At 45.3% G+C, this 18,712-nt stretch overlaps 1 protein-coding gene across 8 annotated transcripts in view; it reads right to left on the reverse strand.

The window, feature by feature from the left end:
* The window catches only part of COBL (cordon-bleu WH2 repeat protein), a 270,191-nt gene that overhangs the window by 66,217 nt on the left and 185,262 nt on the right, over positions 1 to 18,712 (reverse strand). For all 8 annotated transcript variants that reach the window (XM_061198313.1, XM_061198310.1, XM_061198308.1 and 5 more), the window contains one exon: positions 2,171 to 2,309. In XM_061198313.1, the coding sequence (XP_061054296.1) occupies positions 2,171 to 2,309 (139 nt within the window). The remainder of the gene's footprint in view (positions 1 to 2,170; positions 2,310 to 18,712) is intronic.

The following is an 18,712-nucleotide window of genomic DNA, read 5'->3' on the forward strand; positions in this document are numbered from 1 at the left end:
AATGACAATATAACAAATGATAGGAGTTACTAGTATCATAAATTGTGCTCATGATTATTTCTTTAAAAAATACTGTCTTCAAGCTCTAAAGTTTAGAATCTTCTAGTAATTAATACAGTCTACACTTCATGCCCTTCATCAGACTATTAATAAAAATATTAAGACATCATTTCTTCATCAAGAAATATATCCATTATTCTTTCTCTTGCTTATAGTTCTCTAGACTTGGAAAAATATTAATTTCCTCATATATACATATCATTTCCTCCCTCAAAGTGCAAATAAGCTAAGGCGTCTGAATGAGTGTGGTTTGCTTGGCCCAGGTAAGCACCTGACATGACAAGGCAACCCCAAGGGCAAGGCAGGTAGAAGAATATCCTCTCTACTGGAAGGCTTCTTTTTGTTTACCAAGAAATTTGGGTCGAGACCCAAATCCAGCCAGCTGCAATACTACTTTAGTGCAAGTTCCAAAAAATTTTTAAATTTCTATCTCCAGCCATCTGAATACAAAAAGAAGCTCAGCATATTTTGTTGTGGTTTGGGCTACTTTTTCAAAATTATTATCTTTTAACCTAAAGCCAAGACTTTGGTTAGAAGTTCTGCTCTGGTGCCATTATTGTACTTTTAATTCATGGGGATTTCTGATGGGGATGGAAGTCTGCTTTGAAACAGCCATCAAGACCGCTGACCTCAAAAAATATTCAAAGTTATTGACAGGAGGAAGGGAGCTTCTGGCCTCCTCCTCAATCCACAAAGCAAAAGTCTATGGACCAGAGAGAGACTCATAGCAGTTACTACCATCCATACCTCCTCTTTGTACATGTTCCTTAGAGAGGGAACTGTCCCTATCATTTTCACTTTTAAATGCCCATCTCCCTTTTTCTGAGACCCCTGTGAGTACCAGCTGCCCACCCCCAGGGCAGGCTCTCCAAACTCTTTGGACACAGACCTTGGTCCTTCAAGGCTGAATTGGGAGGTCCTTCCAGGGGTTAAAATGGGCTGGCCTGGAGGTTGGCAGGATTCACCACATCTACACTACCCTAACCATGGATGCTTCTTAGAATTTCAACAAGGACTCTCAATCTGAGTTCATCATCCATTTATGAAAAGAGTGGGGAGAAAGCTTGGAAGGCAGAATGGGAGTCTCATTATGAAAAAAAAAAAAAAGAAAACCAGGTTTATTTGAAGGAGCTTCTGATCACATTTCCTTCAAATCAGATAGTTTTTCCTTTGGGAAAGACGATGGGCTGACATGAAATATTGGCTGTATCTCCTTAGCAAAATCGATTCCCAGTCTGTGAAATGCTAAGACATTAAAATCGAGGTATTGGCCAGGGGGAAAATGCTGACCAACAGCCAAGTAGCTCTTATGAAAGGTTTAGGGACCAACAATGTGACCTCTTATCCTTGGGCGTCTTTTCCCTTTGGGGGCTGCAGCCATGAGATCAACGGCAAAATGTGACGCTGCCCGGGAGACTGAATGGCACTCCTGTAATGGCTGAAGCACTTGTGTCAGGGGCTTATCTCGGTCCCTACATAAATGAAACAACAAACACTGAATGATTTTAGAATAAAATTGGCCATCCCTGGCTGGTGGACCTAGAGACCCCCATCTCTTCTCTCCCTTGTAACATGAGGGGCTAGGATATCGTGGTCGAATACGTCTCTGCTCACAGCTACCAGGATTGCACCCTCTTTACTCTGGCTTCTCTTTTTCTCAAAGAATACCATATAGGAAAGCTCTGTAAGTGGAGATCAATTTCAAACAGGGTACTCAAAAAATGACTGAACTGTTGTCACATGATCTATTGTATAAACGCCCTGGGGTCGAGATGTCTTTCACACCAGCATCCACAGGCGCCATCCTAGGACTCGTCGCCTTCCGTCCGGGAGACGCAGTCCCCCAGCCACACCCACCAGCTCTCCATCACTCGCACTCTCCGAGCCTCCTCGACCACCACGCCTTTCCCACCTTCTAAACGCCCGCATCACCCCCAGAAACTATGCCTGTAGGATATCCTTGGCTCACAACCGTTTATTTCCAGACTTTCTTTCTTCCGCCTAAATATTTTCCGAGTTAATGCCATCACGGGGGAAGCCACAGCAGGGGTGAGTAGCAGCGCTGAGAGGCAGGCCAAGCACCCAGAGGCGCGGGGGCGCCATCACTCACCCGTCCTGCCCTTCCTGTCCTCCTCCCTGTCCTCCGTGCGGGGGGGCACCAGCGGGCTGGACGGCGGGGGCTGGGGTGGAGGAGGAGCTGGTGCACGCCTCTTCTTCTTCTGTAAGTCCATCTGTGACCCCAGAGACACCTGTGAAGCACAAGGGAGGACAGTCAGTGTGAGGGCGGCTGGGCACGTGAGGGAGCTGGCCGGCCTGACGGGTACCCTGAGGAGGGCTGGCAGGTTGCCGGTCCCCTTTCTGGGGCTCCTGGGCAGGCGGTGGAGGCATGGGTGTGAGGGCTTGCTGGTTGCCCGGGAGTGGCCCTGAGGGCGTCCAGGGATGCCCAGAGATGTCCCCCAAGACCCCTAGGTGGCAGGGGGCGGGGGCTCTGCCCCGTATTTCCTAGGGGCTCCAGGCAAATCAGAAGACTTGGAAATCTCTCCTCAGCATAAATATGAGAAAGGGGATCCTGAGCTCTCACTTAAATGCAAAGAAGAACTATTCCTTCTGGAAGCTTTACCAAGGGCCCCATGATGTGCCCCTGCAGAGGAAGGACAGAGGGCATCTCTGGCCTTACCCTTGGCCTTTCTCTCGCTCTCCTGCCCCTGCAGCCAGGGTAGCAACTGTCCACAGGCCGACCGCCCCGCACCCAGAACCGCAATGGATTTGTCAGCCCATGGGACACGGGCATATGGGACACCACGCTCCCAGCCAGCACGGAAACCCAGCTCCTCTGGGAGACTCAACAATGACAAATGCACAGCTTCTGAAGGCGGCTTGCTAGGATGGAGCAGGTCTCATTGTTGAAGGGGAAATCCGTTTTGTCTGCAAGGCTGGATTCACTGATTCCAGGTCTCTGTTCCTGAAAGGGTGCAAACGGTTCCTCTCCTCTGCACTACAGACAAAGCTTTCCTGCATCCACCGTCACTGATGAAACCGCATGTAAAGAGCACTGCGCCACCCGCAGAGGATGTGCAAGGCACGACAAGATGCCTGTGCCTGGTTCCTGCCCTGGGGGGCTCACAGCAGCCCCAGGCCTCCAAGTCCAAGGAGGCCCTGGTCCTCCAAGTGCTCGTCCTGGGAGGGGTGCTGCCAGCACCCCCTGCCGGGCCTCGAGTCCTGCTCTCGGAGCTCCTTGGTTTACCAGCTCAGGTTCCCAGTGGGTGGAGTGCGTGTCTCCTCCTCCCCAGGAGGGCGACCTCCTCTTCCAGGCCGGACCTGGCGGTGTGTGTGTGTGTGCGTGTGTGTGTATGTGTATGTGTGTATGTGTGTGTGTATGTGTATGTGTGTGTATGTGTGTGTGTATATGTATGTGTGTGTATGTGTGTGTATGTGTGTATGTGTATGTATGTGTGTGTATGTGTGTATGTGTGTATGTATGTGTGTGTATGTGTGTGTGTGTGTGTGTGTAAAAGGTCTTTTACAACTTCATCAGTAATACATATCTATTGCAATTTTTTTTTAATTATAAAAGGAAGAAAAAAAAATCCCTTAATTGACACTCGGATTAACTACTAACAATTGGCATACATTTTTCTGGTCTTTCTGTTTTCTTTTAAAAGTCATATTTTTTCTATCCTTCTACCACAATACATTATAACCACCTCCTATACCTTTAAAATTCCATGTTTTATGAAAAACATGGACATGAAAAGGCAAACAATTCCACAAGGCTTAGAGTCAAACCCGCAGCTCCTAGCCCACTCCAGCAGCAGCCACTTCAAACTACTTTTCGTCTAGCATTTACTCCGTTTTTCTACATAATGAGCTTATTCTGCTGTTTCTTGACTTTTCCCATGTTAGATTTTGGCTTCCTACTCCAGAAGTTCTTTGAGACACAGGCACACACACAGACACACAACCCCACACATACTTTTCCTCCCCAGTCTTTGCAAAAAGTTAGAGCACAATATTCAAATTAACATTCACTATTTAGTTATCCATATAGAGTTATAATAGATATTATAATTATGAAAACAGAAATTTTCTTCAAGAGCAACTTTCTGCGGCCGAGACATATAATGTGTATGTTGACTACATTTTCTTTCTAGATGAACTTTCGTTTTCTCTGAACTTGATAACTGATTTGTTTTCTTACTTTTTCTTCTCACTGAGTTGTTTCCTGGAAATTCCTTTATACAGATTTTTTATCCTTTGCTTCCTGGATCCTATGCCTTTTTAAAATTCACTTCTTCATTTTAGGGGGGCACTTTCTATCAGCTTTCTGAGACAAGATGGGTATGGGGTAAAATTCTGAGATCTTGAAAAGCTAAAAATGTTTGTGTTCTCTTACACTGAGCAGTCAGCGCGGTACCTGTGAGGTCTACACCGGAAAGCTCTCTCAGGATGCTCAGCTCTCACGCCACTGTCTTCCAGCCTGCAACCCTGCAGTGGGGACAGCCCACCCCCATCCCAACCCCAGGCTGGCTGGCTGTCTTCCTTCCTTCCACAGGCTTGAGCGTCTTCTCACTCCTTGAGCCCTGGACCATCCTGGCATGCCCTGGGTGAAGCTGCTTGCACCCTCTGCTGGGTCAGCCACGGACCCCAGCCATCTCTACATTCTGCAGAATCTTGCGATTCTGTAGAATGTTCTAGTGCTCTTCCTCAAAGATTTTTTTCTTCCTTCTCTTTTCTCCTTTCTTTCTGGATCCCAATTAGTTGAACGCTGCAAGTTCTAAATCAATTTTCTAATTTTTCTTGAATATTCTTTTTTTTAATTGAAATACAGTTGATTTACAATGTTGTGTTAATTTCTGCTGGACAGCAAAGTGATTCAGTTATAGATACATTCTTTTTTATATTCTTTTTCCATTATGGTTTATCAGAGGATATTGAATATATTTCCCCGTGCTATACAGTAGGACCTTGTTGTTTATCCATCCTATATATAATAGTTTGCATCTGCTAATCCCAAACTCCCAGACCATCCCTCTTCCTGCCTATCCCCTTGGCTACCACAAGTCTGTTCTCTATGTCTTTGAGTCTGTTTCTGTTTCATAGATAGGTTCATTTGTGTCATATTTGAATATTCTTGACTAATTAACATTTCCCCCCACCTCTCTTAGAAATGCCCTTTATTTCATTATCCAACTCTTCTGGCTTTTAAATTTTCGGTTACTATATTTTTAATTTCCAAGTGCTCTTTCTTGTTATATCTTTTTGAAATAGTTTCATGTATGTTTCCTGGATACAATCTCTTCTCTTTTCTCTCTGAGGCTGTTAATTTATATCTTTAAAAATATGTCTTTCTACTCAGCCATAAAAAAGAATGAAATAATGCCATTTGCAGCAGCATGGATGGACCTAGAGATTGTCATACTAAGTGAAGTAAGTTAGAAAAAGACAAATATCATATGATATTGCTTATATGTGGAATCTAAGAAAATGATACAAATGAACTTATTTATGAAACAGAAATAGACTCACAGACATAGAAAAGAAACTTACCATTACCAAAGGGGAAAGGTGGTGGGGAGGGATAAATTAGGAATCTGGGAGTAACATACACACACTATTATACATAAAATAGATAAACAACAAGGGAACTATATTCAATATTTTGTAATAACTTATATGGGAAAAGAATCTGGAAAATATATATATATAACTGAATCACTTTGCTGTATACCTGAAACTAACACAACATTGTAAATCAACTATAATTCAATAGAAAGTGTCTTTATTTTCATTTTCTTTTGTTATACACACTTTTTCTCGAAGTTCCTTTTTTCTCTCTTTGTCTTGGCCTCTTGTCTGTCACATCCTGACCTTGCCTCAATTTCTGGTGATACTTGGCTAACTGATCCTAATTAAGTGTGTTTCTGTGGACAGGGTCTGTGGACACTCATGGGATTCCGTGTGGGTACCTGGGAAGAAATCTGGTGAGCTCACTGGGGGATCCCCAAATATCCATATTGGTAGGATCCTCTCTTCCGACCTCCTGCCTGCAGGTGGCAGCTGGCCTTGCAGAGTAGGGTCCAGTGGGAAGGGCTGGGCTCTCACGTAGCACTGGGCTTCACCGCTCCCTGACGTCCTAGAGTCAGCCTCTCTCCTTCTTTCTTGTCTGGAGTTCATGGGCAGACCTGTGGCTGTCCATGGCAGGGTGGCGCCTGGAGGCCTTGCTGTTTCACAGCCAGACAGCCTGTCCTTGGTCAGCAGCTCTCCTGCCCACTGCTGTGCAGAGGACTCGCATCCCAGCGTCCTGAGTCTCACGGAGGCCGGGCCCCTTCTGATGGCCTCTCCACCCGGCCTGCACCTCTCAACTTCTTCTGCTTTGCCAGGAATTTAGCACCATCAACTCATTCTAGTTCCAAGTGTCTACTGACAACTGTCCTTGTTCCTTCTCCCCATCTCTTTGCCGTCGTGGACTAATGCTTTTTATTCATTTTAATGGGGTTTTGAGAAGAGAGAGCTAGACTAGCTCGTTCCATCAGCCACGTTTTCCCATATCTTTTAAAGGCTGCCCAGTTCCTGCAGCCACAGTTCATTCAATTCACCCCCTCTTTCTTTGGTGGAATATTAAGACTGTGGTTTTGGCTATGACACATTAAACTTTGTAGACCTCCTTTATCTTTCCCATATGTCTTTTTCTTTCTGTTCTTTTCCTTTTTTGAGTTTCCAATACATTTCTTGACTGCAACCTCTGAGGTAAGGAACATGTAAGACTGGAGGAAAATCAGATTCAAACACTGTTTCCCAATGTTAAGAATCCTTGTCACGTGGTTACCTCGCACTGAGTTCGGGATTAAAGCCACCAGGACTTTTTGAAATAAATGGTTGTCAAAGCTTTCCACTTTTCTGTTAGTATCTGCGCACTACTCTGGTCCTTGGTTCTCACTGGGGCCTGGGTGCCCGGGGCGGGTGTGGCTGGGCTCTTGGGATACCCTGCTCGGGGGGGACCCTGGTCAGGGGTGGGCCGCCTGCTCTTATCTCCACCTGTCATAATCCCATCTTCTCCTTTTGTCCAGCTGCGGATGATGAAGTTGAAAGGCAGAGAGCCTTGGCTCTGGTACCCGGGTTTCTTCGTTCAGGGGTGACATCCATCCATTCATTCGTCATGATGCTCAAATGCTATGGATCTGCCTGCCTGTGTTATTTTCTTGTACACGTTTCTCAATCTCGTCTTAAAAGATGGTGAGAGACTTCATCATTTGTTCACTTGCTCTTTCCATTAACCAACAAGCCACTGTTGATTCCTTATGCTGTGACAGGAATGACAGTGGATTCAAAGACAGATAAAGTTCCTGACCTCACACTGATGTCCACCATCGAATGAAGGAGAGAGAATTCTATAACATTACGTGATCTTCTTTTGGCTGGAAACACTGCCAAGAGCTGTAATTTGGGGCTGACTTGGGGACGTGGTTTCCTCTGTGAGTTCACGCTGGTTGATCAGCGCCCGCTAAGCTCCCACTGACGTCTGTATAATAATGACGTCCTCCGGATTCTGCCGAGTGCCAACATCAAGTGGGAGAGAATTAAAAAAACAAATGGATCAGGAAAGCAATTCTGGCTCACCAGCTTGGAAAAGCAATTTTACCCGTTGAAAGAAAGTTCTGGCTCACTCCTTGTTACAAGATTTGGAGAAGCATCAAGACCCTCAAGCCTTTGCCAAGATGGCCCAGCTTTGCCCCTGGCTGTCCTTTTCCCAGAGATAATCACAGCCACTCGACAAACAATGGCTGGAGACGATGTGTTTTCCCGGCACACGGCTACTCCTGATCAATTAAGGTAACGTCTTTGCAAAGTGTTTTGGCAAAGTCTGAGACTCCAATCAAGACAAGATCTAATGGGCAAAAGTTTTTTTCTGCAGCTTTTGTTAGTTTAAGGTGTTTAAACAAAAGTGTTCTGGTAGATGTATGTACAGACTTCTAGAAAATATTGTTAACATTGGCAGCAACGGAGATTTATTAAACATTTACTAGGGGTGCCAACAGTATCTCATACGACTACCTCAGAGAGGTAATTTCACTACCTCCGTTTTACAAAGGAAGAAATTAAAGTTTGTAGAAGATTACTTGCCCCACGTCAGACAGCTAACAAGTGGGCGGAGTGGAGATTTGACATTGGTTTAAACCATTTTCCTCAGGTCTGGAAGAAATAACTCCTTCAGTTTTGAGTAGAAATGTCCATTCCTATGATCCCATAAGCAATGAAAGCCCAAGGAGTCCTCATTGTTCCATGTGGTACAGTATCCACCTGCTGGATACATCAGAAACCAACTTATGCTTTGCTTTAGAAAACAGTGTTAAGGCCCAAGGCCTATCTTTAGCACATTCTTTGAGAAGCACTTGAAATCTAGTCCTGCTCACTTTCTAGAACTTGTACCTACCACTGTTTTCCTTCTTAGATCCAGGACATGCCGTGGCCACTTTTAGTTGGGCAGGGCTAATTTTACCCTGCATCCCCTCTGGTGACCAGTAGCCAGGAAGTGTTCCCCGATGGCAGAATCAGAGCCCTGGATTTCTTGGTTTTTTTAGAAAGCATCCGTTCCACTGTGGCTGCTTTGGTCTCTGAATCTCATTGTGTTGGTCACGTGTAATGTGACTAGACTCAGAAAATTGTTTAAGAGGGAAGGGAAGTTCTGATGTAAAGAGATTGAGTAGGACTCTCACCATGAAACCCAGGGCCCCTGTCCCCACCTTGGCTTCTGCACCTTGCTCAGGGCGAAGCACTTGGTAGGAACATAATCAAAAGTGACTGAATGACGGTGTGTGTGTGTGTGTGTATGTGTGTTTATTTTCCACACTCCTTTATAGTTCTCATCTACATGCATACACATTTTCACATTATTCTTGGAGGAAGTGGACATATTCCTCTAGGTTTCAAGTGTTTAGCTACAGGAGACACATCACTAGATTTGAGGGTCTATGTTATGAAATAAAATTAGTATGGTTTTCAGCACTTTGCATCGACCTATGTGTTCATTTGTTCTTTAGTTCATTCTTTCTTCCATGCATTCCTCCATCCATCCATTTGTCCATTCATCCATCCATCCATCCATCCATCCTTCCAAGCACATGGGTACTTGGTACCAAGCTCCATGCTAGGCACCAGGCACACAAAAGTGAAAGAAGGAAAACCAGGGGCATTTCTTTCAGCCCCATTGAAGGGATGGCTCATGTGGGCTTGACTGTGCTCTACTGGGTCCCTGCTTCCTTGCCTTTTCTCAAGCTGTTCTTTCAGCCTGGAATGCCCTTCCTTTCCCAACGCTTCTACCAATCTTCTGCCCCTGCTGAAATCTCCCTCACTCTTTACTGCTACTTCTCAGAGAAGACCCCAGAAGTCCCCTGGGTGGCAGTCAGTCAGCCCCTCTTCCTGCCCAGATGCAGGAGGGGAACATTACTCAGAGGACAATCCTTAGCTCCCCCTCCCTTGGTTTTCGCTCACTGCTGCCATGCCCAGCTACCCTGTTTGCCTCTGAGTTCTGCACAGTAAAGGGCATGATTTATTAGTCTCTGAATTTCCACAATTCCTAGCCTGGTGCTTTTGCGCTTTAGGAATCAAATGTTTGTCGAATACAAGAAAGAATGAAGCAGGCATTTTATATAAATGGAGCATGTTATGGAAGGAATTTACAAATATGAGAGCCTGTAAGCACAACACAGCCCTGGCCCTGTATTCTCATTTCTGTTTTGTGCAAAATGAAAATACTCTATTGCTTTTACTCTGACAAATGAAAGTCATATATGCACACTAAAAATAGTTCAAATAATAAAGGGGCATATAAAGTACTAAGTGAAACTCCTACCTCACCTCTAGCCCCAAAAGATAACCTCTGTTCAGCTTGATGTGTGTCCCCTCAGTCTGTTTTCTGTGTATCTATATATGTGAATATTTACAAAAATGAGGACATGCTCTCTTGATGACAACTGCTTTTTTCTCCTGTGATGCTGTCCATTGTTGGGTGTGGATCTCTCCAAAGTCCTGAGGATGGGGAGGGCCCACCCCTGCATGGACCACCCAGGGAGGGCCCACCCCTGCATGGACCACCCATATTTACCTGTCCTCAAGGTTTGGCATTTCTGTTATTTCCAATTCATTGCTCTTTCAAATACATTTGCAAAGAGGATCCTTACATATTTATCTGTTTCCACTTTGTTCCCTTCTGATACAGCTCCATAAGATCACTGACTCACAAGCAAAGCATTTTTAAACGAATTGAAATCAGGATCTCGAAGTGATATCCGTGCTCCCATGTTCACTGCAGCATTATTCACAATAGCCAGCATGTGGAAATAACCTAAATGTCCATCGACAGAAGAACAGGTAAAGAAAGTGTGGTACATTCCCACAACGGAAGACCATTCAGCCATGAAAAAAGAAGGACATTCTTCAATATACCACAAGGCGGATGAAACTTGAAGACGTGGTGCTAAGTGAAATAAGTCAGACACAGAAAGACAAACACTGTGTGATTCTATTTACATAGGGATCTAATAAAATAGGTGAATTTATCGAAACAAAAATCTACCAACCTGTAGATTTTTTGATGATGCCCATTCTGGCTGGTGTGAGGTGATACCTCATTGTAGTTTTGATTTGCATTTATCGAAACAAAGAGTAGAATGGTGGTTGCCAGGGGCTGGGAGTGGGGGTTGGGGAGCCACTAACCAATAGGCGTTCCAGTCAAGCAAGGTGGGTGAGCTCGGGGGTCTGCCATACAACCTTGCACCCAGGGTCAACAACAGTGTATCGTACACTTAAAGATTTAAGAGGGTGGGCCTCATGCTAAGTGTTCTTACGACAATAAAATAAAATTTAAACCAAAAACATGAGACATGTTGCCCAACAGACCTTCAGAGAGGCTGTATTAGTTTAAACCCTCATCAACACCCTCCTAACTGCATTCAACAACAGAGCAGAGACAACCGTTCCGGTTTTTTTATCAGAGTCAATGAAAAGTGTCCTAATAACTTTTTATTATTTATTTATTTATTTATTTATTATTTATTTATTTATTTTTATTATTTTTTTAAACATCTTTATAGGAGTATAATTGCTTTACAATGTTGTGGTAGTTTCTGCTGTATAACAAAGTGAATCAGCTATATGTATACATATATCCCCATATCTCCTCCCTCTTGCGTCTCCCTCCCACTCTCCCTATCCCACCCCTCTAGGTGGTCACAAAGCACCGAGCTGATCTCCCTGTGCTATGCGGCTGCTTCCCACTAGCTATCTATTTTACATTTGGTAGTGTATATATGTCCATGCCACTCTCTCACTTCGTCCCAGCTTACCCTTCCCCCTCCCCGTGTCCTCAAGTCCATTCTCTACGTCTGCATCTTTATTCCTGTCATGCCCCTAGGTTCATCAGAACCTTTTTTTTTTTTAGATTCCATATATATGTGTTAGCATACGGTATTTGTTTTTCTCTTTCTGACTTACTTCACTCTGTATGACAGACTCTAGGTCCATCCACCTCACTACAAATAACTCAATTTCATTTCTTTTTATGGCTGAGTAATATTCCATTGTATATATGTGCCACATCTTCTTTATCCATTCATCCGATGATGGACACCTAGGTTGCTTCCATGTCCTGGCTATTGTAAACAGAGCTGCAATGAATATTTTGGTACATGACTCTTTCTGAATTATGGTTTTCTCAGGGTATATGCCCGGTAGTGGGATTGCTGGGTCATATGGTAGTTCTATTTTTAGTTTTTTAAGGAACCTCCATACTGTTCTCCATAGTGGCTGTATCAATTTACATTCCCACCAACAGTGCAAGAGGGTTCCCTTTTCTTCACACCCTCTCCAGCATTTACTGTTTGTAGATTTTTTGATGATGGCCATTCTGACAGGTGTGAGGTGATACCTCATTGTAGTTTTGATTTGCATTTCTCTAATGCCTAATAACTTTTTAAATTGACATTCTTTAAATGCTAGGATTAGCATTTCTTAATGATTAAAATGATTTTTTAATGTTTACTTGTGTCTGTGTGAGAGAAAGAATTTGTAGCTCTATCCATTAAGCTTTTTCTGTCTACTGTGGTGTTAGCCTTTTCTGAATAATATCAATATGTACGTGAATTACAAACATGTTGTGAATATTTTCCCTAGTTTCTTATGGCCTTTAAATTTTCTGCTTTTTTTACTTTTTTTGGAATGTGAAAGTTTATCTAATTCAATCTGTCAGGTGCCCCCTTCTTTTTTTTTTTTTTGTTTCTAACCCTGTGTCATACTAAGAAAGGGCTTCTTGATTTCAAAATCTAAAAGTCCCTATTATTTTAATGTAGTTTCCTGGCTTACTTTTTCACACTTTTATTTTAAATCAACCTGGGCTTAATTTTTTATATGCTCTTCATTTCCCCCAAAGTGATTAAACGAGCTTACAGCACAAATGACAACTATTTTACAAATCTGCAGCCACCTATATTATCGTAAAACAAAATTCAATAATATCACACACAGAATGAGGTGTGAAAAACTGTGACTGATGTGTCCTTTCGTCCCCGAAGCATCTCACACGGCAAGTATCTGGCCTGCTGGGAATCTCACCTCTTCAGAACCCAGACCAGAACCATGAAGAACTGGGCTGCCAGCTCACGTCTATGGTCAGCTGCAGGAGGCTCCTGCCCTGCCGCCCCTGCCAGGCTCCTGCCTAAGCTCTGTCCCTGAAGTCATCTGATTTTACCTCCACAAAACAATAAACCCAGAGTTTCCTGGGAAGAGTCAGTGTCAGATCTGAGAATTCAGAAAAATTGGTGATGCGGTCTAGAAAGATTTCCCTCTGTACTGCTTAAATAACTTCTACAAAAAAAGAGACTTGTACTTTAAGGGATAAATCCTTAGTCATCTAAGGCAGTTATTTCTTTATCATGTTCTCATTCTCCAGGGACACCAGGATGCCAACTTTAGAGTATAATGAGGTTGCTCTGGATTAAAATGTAAACCTACATTTTCAACTATTCCTTTTACATGGTGATTATTCCATATAATTTTCCTTTAAATACACTTGTACTTTTAAGAGGAGGACCACAAGGATTATGAACAAGAACAGCCTAGAAAAATACATCAGCAAGATGAGAGCGTAGCACGGTGGTCGTGCTTGGACCCTGGAGGCAGAAAGCCAGGTTAGAGTTTCGCTTCCACTATGAGCTGTGCAATATTGGATAAGTTGCTTGACCTCTCTGTGCCTCAATTTCTCCACTGGTGAAACAGGGATGAAAATAGTTACTGTCTCTCTTGGTGACTGGGAAGATTAAGTGAGTCATATCATGAAAAGTACAGAGGATGCTGTCCTCACTGGTGGGCAGCTTCTACTAAGATCTTTCACCTTCTTATCCTCCTCATCACCCTCCGAGTCAATGGCAGACTAGGCAGTGGGTCCCTGGACAGCTGGAGGTCACCCCCAGAACCAGACCTGGCTGGACCCAAGTCTTGGTTTCAGCTCTTACAGGGAATGGCGGGGTCCTCGGAGAACGTAGTCAAGCTCTGCCTTCCTAGTTAGGTTTCCGGAGGTCACATGCGCTGACAATACCACCCTGCAGAAAAATGTGGCCGCCCTGGGAGCTGTGAGCAGCACAAAATCTAAGCCAGCTGCACACGCCTACTCAGATACCAACGTCTCTGTGCCTCCCTTTCCGCTTTTAAATGGAACAACAGTAGCGCCCACCCCACAGGGCACCATAAGGCATCACGTAAGCATTAAATATGTGCTCAGAAATATCCCCAGCTGCTAGAAATGCTGCTAGAAAGTGATATATATCTGTTCGCTAAAGAAACAGGAATCAAGTTGAATAACATCAAAGAACACAAAATCTTAGAGCTGGAATTCCAACTCTTTTATTTTACACATGGGAAAGCAGAGGACCAGAAGTTTCATGATGTTTTCAAGACCAACTCCACCTGACTCACCTTGATAAGTGAAAGAGAGAACGATGATGATTCCCAGCTTACGTGCTGAGAGGAAGATGCCGTGCCGAGGGTTTCCTACGCAACCCCATTGTCTTGTTTAATGATCAAAACCACCTCTCACTGTCCAGAAAAGGGAAGTGAGCTCGGAGGGGCTGAGCCACCTGCTGAAGGCCGCAGAGCTGACTGCTGTCTGACACTTCTCTGTGCCACCTGCTTACACAAGGGGAGAGTGGGGGACACATACTGGCCCATGGTCTCCCGCATAACACTCTGCCTTGAAGGTGGACTGTTTGCTTGATTTGCTGCTGTCTCATCTGCACTGGGAAATGTCCTTGGCATATTTTGGGTGCTCACTAAATATCCATTAACTGAGTCAATGCTGTTACCAAAAGCATCCATATGATGAAACCAGTATCTGTTTCTCCCTTAGGACAGGTACACTCATTGGGTGACTTTCTAAGTGCCTATTATGTGGCAGATACTGACTTGGCACTGAGAATAAGAGGTGAGCGAGACAGACAGGACCTCGGGGCTGGTTTTAGTGGAAGGGACGTGGGTGATGACCAGACGTCTCGTGGACAGTGTGCTGCTCCTTGCCACATGGGACACCCCTGGAGAACCAGTTTAGGGGGAAGACAAGGCTTCTGGTTTTGGCCACGCCTGTGGAGCTTTCTGGTGAGCAGGCTGGAGGTATCCCACCGAGACACTCGCATGGCAGTGGCACCGAAGCTAAGCACGAATGGGACTGCCCAAGAAGAACGTCGGGGAAGAAAGGAAAATACAACCCTAAGACGGTCTCACTTTCATGGGGCTGCTTTAGAATGGAAGATTCTGGAAGGCCGCTGGAGAGTTGGGGGCAAGCTGAGGGGCGCAGCGACGTGGCGCCGGAAGTGAGCGGGAGGGTCAGAGGCTGCCGAGCTCGGGCAGGGTAAGGGTGTAGAACGCCATCCTGCAGGGGGGCGCCGGACCTGGGGAGAACGGGGCACCCAGAGCAGCGCAGCATGGGAGAGCCAGATGGGCTGGGCGGGCAGCCCGGGGTGGTGTGCAGCGGCAGGGGGTGTGACAAGGGTGAGATGGAGCAGCAGGGGGACAGGCGAGGGGCTGGGGGCTCACTTAGGGGGCCTTTTGCCTGCACATTCTTCCTCGGGCTCCTGGGACCTGAGCCAGCCCCAGGGGCAGTCATTGGGCCACTTCCTTTTATCCCAGAGAATTTTCAAGGTGATTCCTTCCAGATTCAATGCCTTTAATGCCACCTTTGTGCAGAGACTCCCAGATTCACAGCTCGGCCTGAATTTCTCCCCTGAGCTCCAGGGCCACACACCTAAATGCTTGTGGACAACAGCACCTGGACATGGGCATCTCCGCATGTCCCAAACCAACCCCTTGCTTCTCTCCCCAGACCCGCTCCTCCCCCAGGCTCCTCCACCTCAGGGTAACGGTCACTCCCTGTTTCTAGCGGTTCAGGGCCGGATGCCCCAGGCGTTCTGGAGGAGCCCACACCCCTTCAACAGGCGGCTCTTTCTCCGGGTCCCTGTCACCACTCGCTTGAAGCCACGCTCATCTCTCACCTGGACAAGTGTGACAGTCCCTCCCTGGCCTCTCTGCGCCCACCCCAGACCCTTCCACACGGAAAGCCGGCCACGCTCTGTTCAAAATTTGCAAATGCCTCCAGTCCCATGTCCTGCCTGCAATTAACATGCGAGGCCAAATATATTTGTAGTGAGGTGGATGGAGTTAGAGTCTGTCATACAGAGTGAAGTAAGTCAGAAAGAGAAACACAAATACAGTATGCTAACATATATATGGAATCTAAGGAAAAAAAAAAAAAAAGGTCATGAAGAACCTAGTGATAAGACGGGAATAAAGACACAGACCTACTAGAGAATGGACTTGAGGATATGGGGAGGGGGAAGGGTAAGCTGGGATGAAGTGAGAGAGTGGCATGGACATATATACACTACCAAACGTAAAATAGATAGCTAGTGGGAAGCAACCGCATAGCACACGGAGATCAGCTCGGTGCTTTGTGACCACCTAGAGGGGTGGGATAGGGAGGGTGGGAGGGAGGGAGATGCAACAGGAAAGAGATATGGGAACATATGTATATGTATAATTGATTCACTTTGTTATAAAGCAGAAACTAACACACCATTGTAAAGCAGTTATACTCCAATAAAGATGTTAAAAAAAAAAAAAGATACTGATTTCATTTCCTTTGGGAATATACCCAGAAGTGGAACTGCTGGGTCATATGGTAGCTCTATTTTTAATATTTTGAGTAATCTCCATATTGTTTTCCATAGTGGCTGCACCAATTTACATTCCCACCAACAGTGCAGGAGGGTTCCCTTTTCTCCACATCCTGGCCAACATTTGTTATTTCCTGTCTTTTTGATAAAAGCCATTCTGACAGGTGTGAGGTGATAACTCATTGCGGTTTTGATTTGCATTTCCCTGATGATGACTGACGTGGAGCATCTTTTCATGTGTCTGTTGGCCGTCTGGATGCCACTTGTGACAACACGGGTGGACCTTGAGGGCATTATGCTAGGTGACATAAATCAGACAGAGAATATAAGGAATCTAAAAAAGCCAGACTTGTGAAAACAGTAAAATGGTAGTTACCAGGGGCTGAGAGGTGAGGAGACAGGAAAGAGGTAGTTTCAGGGAACAAACTTGCAGAGCGTAGATGAATAAGCCCTGGAGACCTAGTACCCAGTGCAGCGATCATAGACAACAATGTTGTACGATAATCATCAAACTTGTTAAGACACTAGATCTTGCTTATTCCCACAAGAAAAAGAGAAATGATAATTATGTGATGGGACGGAAGTGCTGACTGGGGCTACAATCAGATTACAGTGTATAAATGTATCAAATTGGCACGTGGGGCACCTTAAATGTGCACAATATTATATGTCAAATAGATTTCGATGAAAATAAAAGTAAAATCCTCTGGCAGAAGCAGCCGAGGTAACTGGATGGGAGTGGAGAGTGAGCTCTGGGGAGAGGGAACCTCTGCTGTGAAATCTTCCGTGGAGCAGACCTGCGGGTCGGTGTGGACCAGGCTGGCACCTGGGGTGGCTCCAACCTGCTGGCCAGGTGATGGGGAGCCCAGCTCTGTTCTGGGCACCTACAGAGACTGTGCAAGAACCCAGACAGATAGCAATGATGCTGGCCACGGCCAGTGCCTTTAAGGGGAGGAAGGGGAGGTAGCATCCAAGGAGGAAGCAGAGTTCCAAGTCTGGGGCTTTAGGTCAAAGAGCGTCACTCGAGGAATGAGCGAGTCCCAGAGCTGGCCGTGGCTGGCCCCTGAGAGTGAAGACATGTCGATGCCATATCAGTACACAAAGGATGTTGCAGCCATCAAGCTATCACGTTACAGCTGCCCTGACGGTGAGCCCTGAGGGAACTCAGGATGGAAACAGGATGCCCTCAATCCAGCCGTCAGCCACTGCAGCCCCCCCCACCAATGGTGCACCCTGAGGAGCCTCAGGATGAGAAAGCACAGGACACTGGCCCCAGATGGCTGAGGTGCAGAACAAAGGGATGATTTCAGGGAGCCCAGACTCTTGCATCTTCCCATACATAGAAAAGCGTTAAATTCCTTAACCTGAGATGTCTGGTTTTCTTTAATTAACAGTAATCTTTTGATGTTCCCACTACCTGGTCTTTGTTGCAAAAATTCCTATATATCCTGGCTCCCCCCTTACCTCTTTGGAGCAGTCCCTCAGAGCAATCTGAGAGGCTGCGCCCTGGGTTTAAGTCCTTAGTTTTGTCTGCCAAATATAACATAATTCTCAAATTTTAGGTTGTGTGCTACTTTTCAGTCGACACCCCAAGGACATGTTTCCGTTGGGATTTGCTTGTTTCTGCTTGTTTACTCATTTATTTAGCCGTGCTTTTCTCAAGGATGCTTCCCTTCCAATGCACCCGGAGACACAGCCCTCAGCTCCAGTCTCTTCAGCTGATCTGTCCTCCAGGGGTGTCTAAACACCTGCCCTCTAGACCCCTCCCCAGGTGAGAGAGCCCTTGGGGAACCAGGGCTCAGGTATTAGTACTAACGTGTGACTTTCCTTCTGGGAATTTGGGAAGGGGGTTCAAGGAGATGGTGACATCATATCCCGATTTTACAGGGGCCCCTAAATCCCACCATAAAGAGTACATCCACCCTGTCACCAATGACATAAAATGTGGGGACTCTGAATCTTAGATTTCCCTGTACAGTCTTAATTTCAAAAGTTTATCTTGCTGTCAGAGGATATGCCACCATTTAATTTTGGTCACTCTAAATAAAGTAGCATTGATTCTGTGTGAGCGAACATCATACTTGATGAAAGCAGTATCCTGGCTGGGTGTTATCTGGGCAGACGGTTGGCACAAATTCTAATTGAACTGATATGTAACCCTTTCACCCCTAAAATTAAAAAAAAATGAGTCCTTCTAGGAACTATACAAGCCATACATTATAGACCTATGCCCAAGGTGTGGGGAATTTTTATCAGTTATTTGCTACCATGAGATGACTAAGGTCACCGTATTTTTGGCCATGGAAATTCCGGTATCCATCCAATGTTTTGGGATTCTGCTTTATTCTTAGGCTACTAAGAAAGGCTGAGATCTCAAAAGCGAACATTTGGAAACAGCCTGCCTCAGGGTCCACCACATGGAACTGGCTAAGTGATTT

This window comes from Eubalaena glacialis, chromosome 8 (genome assembly GCF_028564815.1).
Source record: "Eubalaena glacialis isolate mEubGla1 chromosome 8, mEubGla1.1.hap2.+ XY, whole genome shotgun sequence".
Classification (NCBI taxonomy): domain Eukaryota; kingdom Metazoa; phylum Chordata; class Mammalia; order Artiodactyla; family Balaenidae; genus Eubalaena; species Eubalaena glacialis.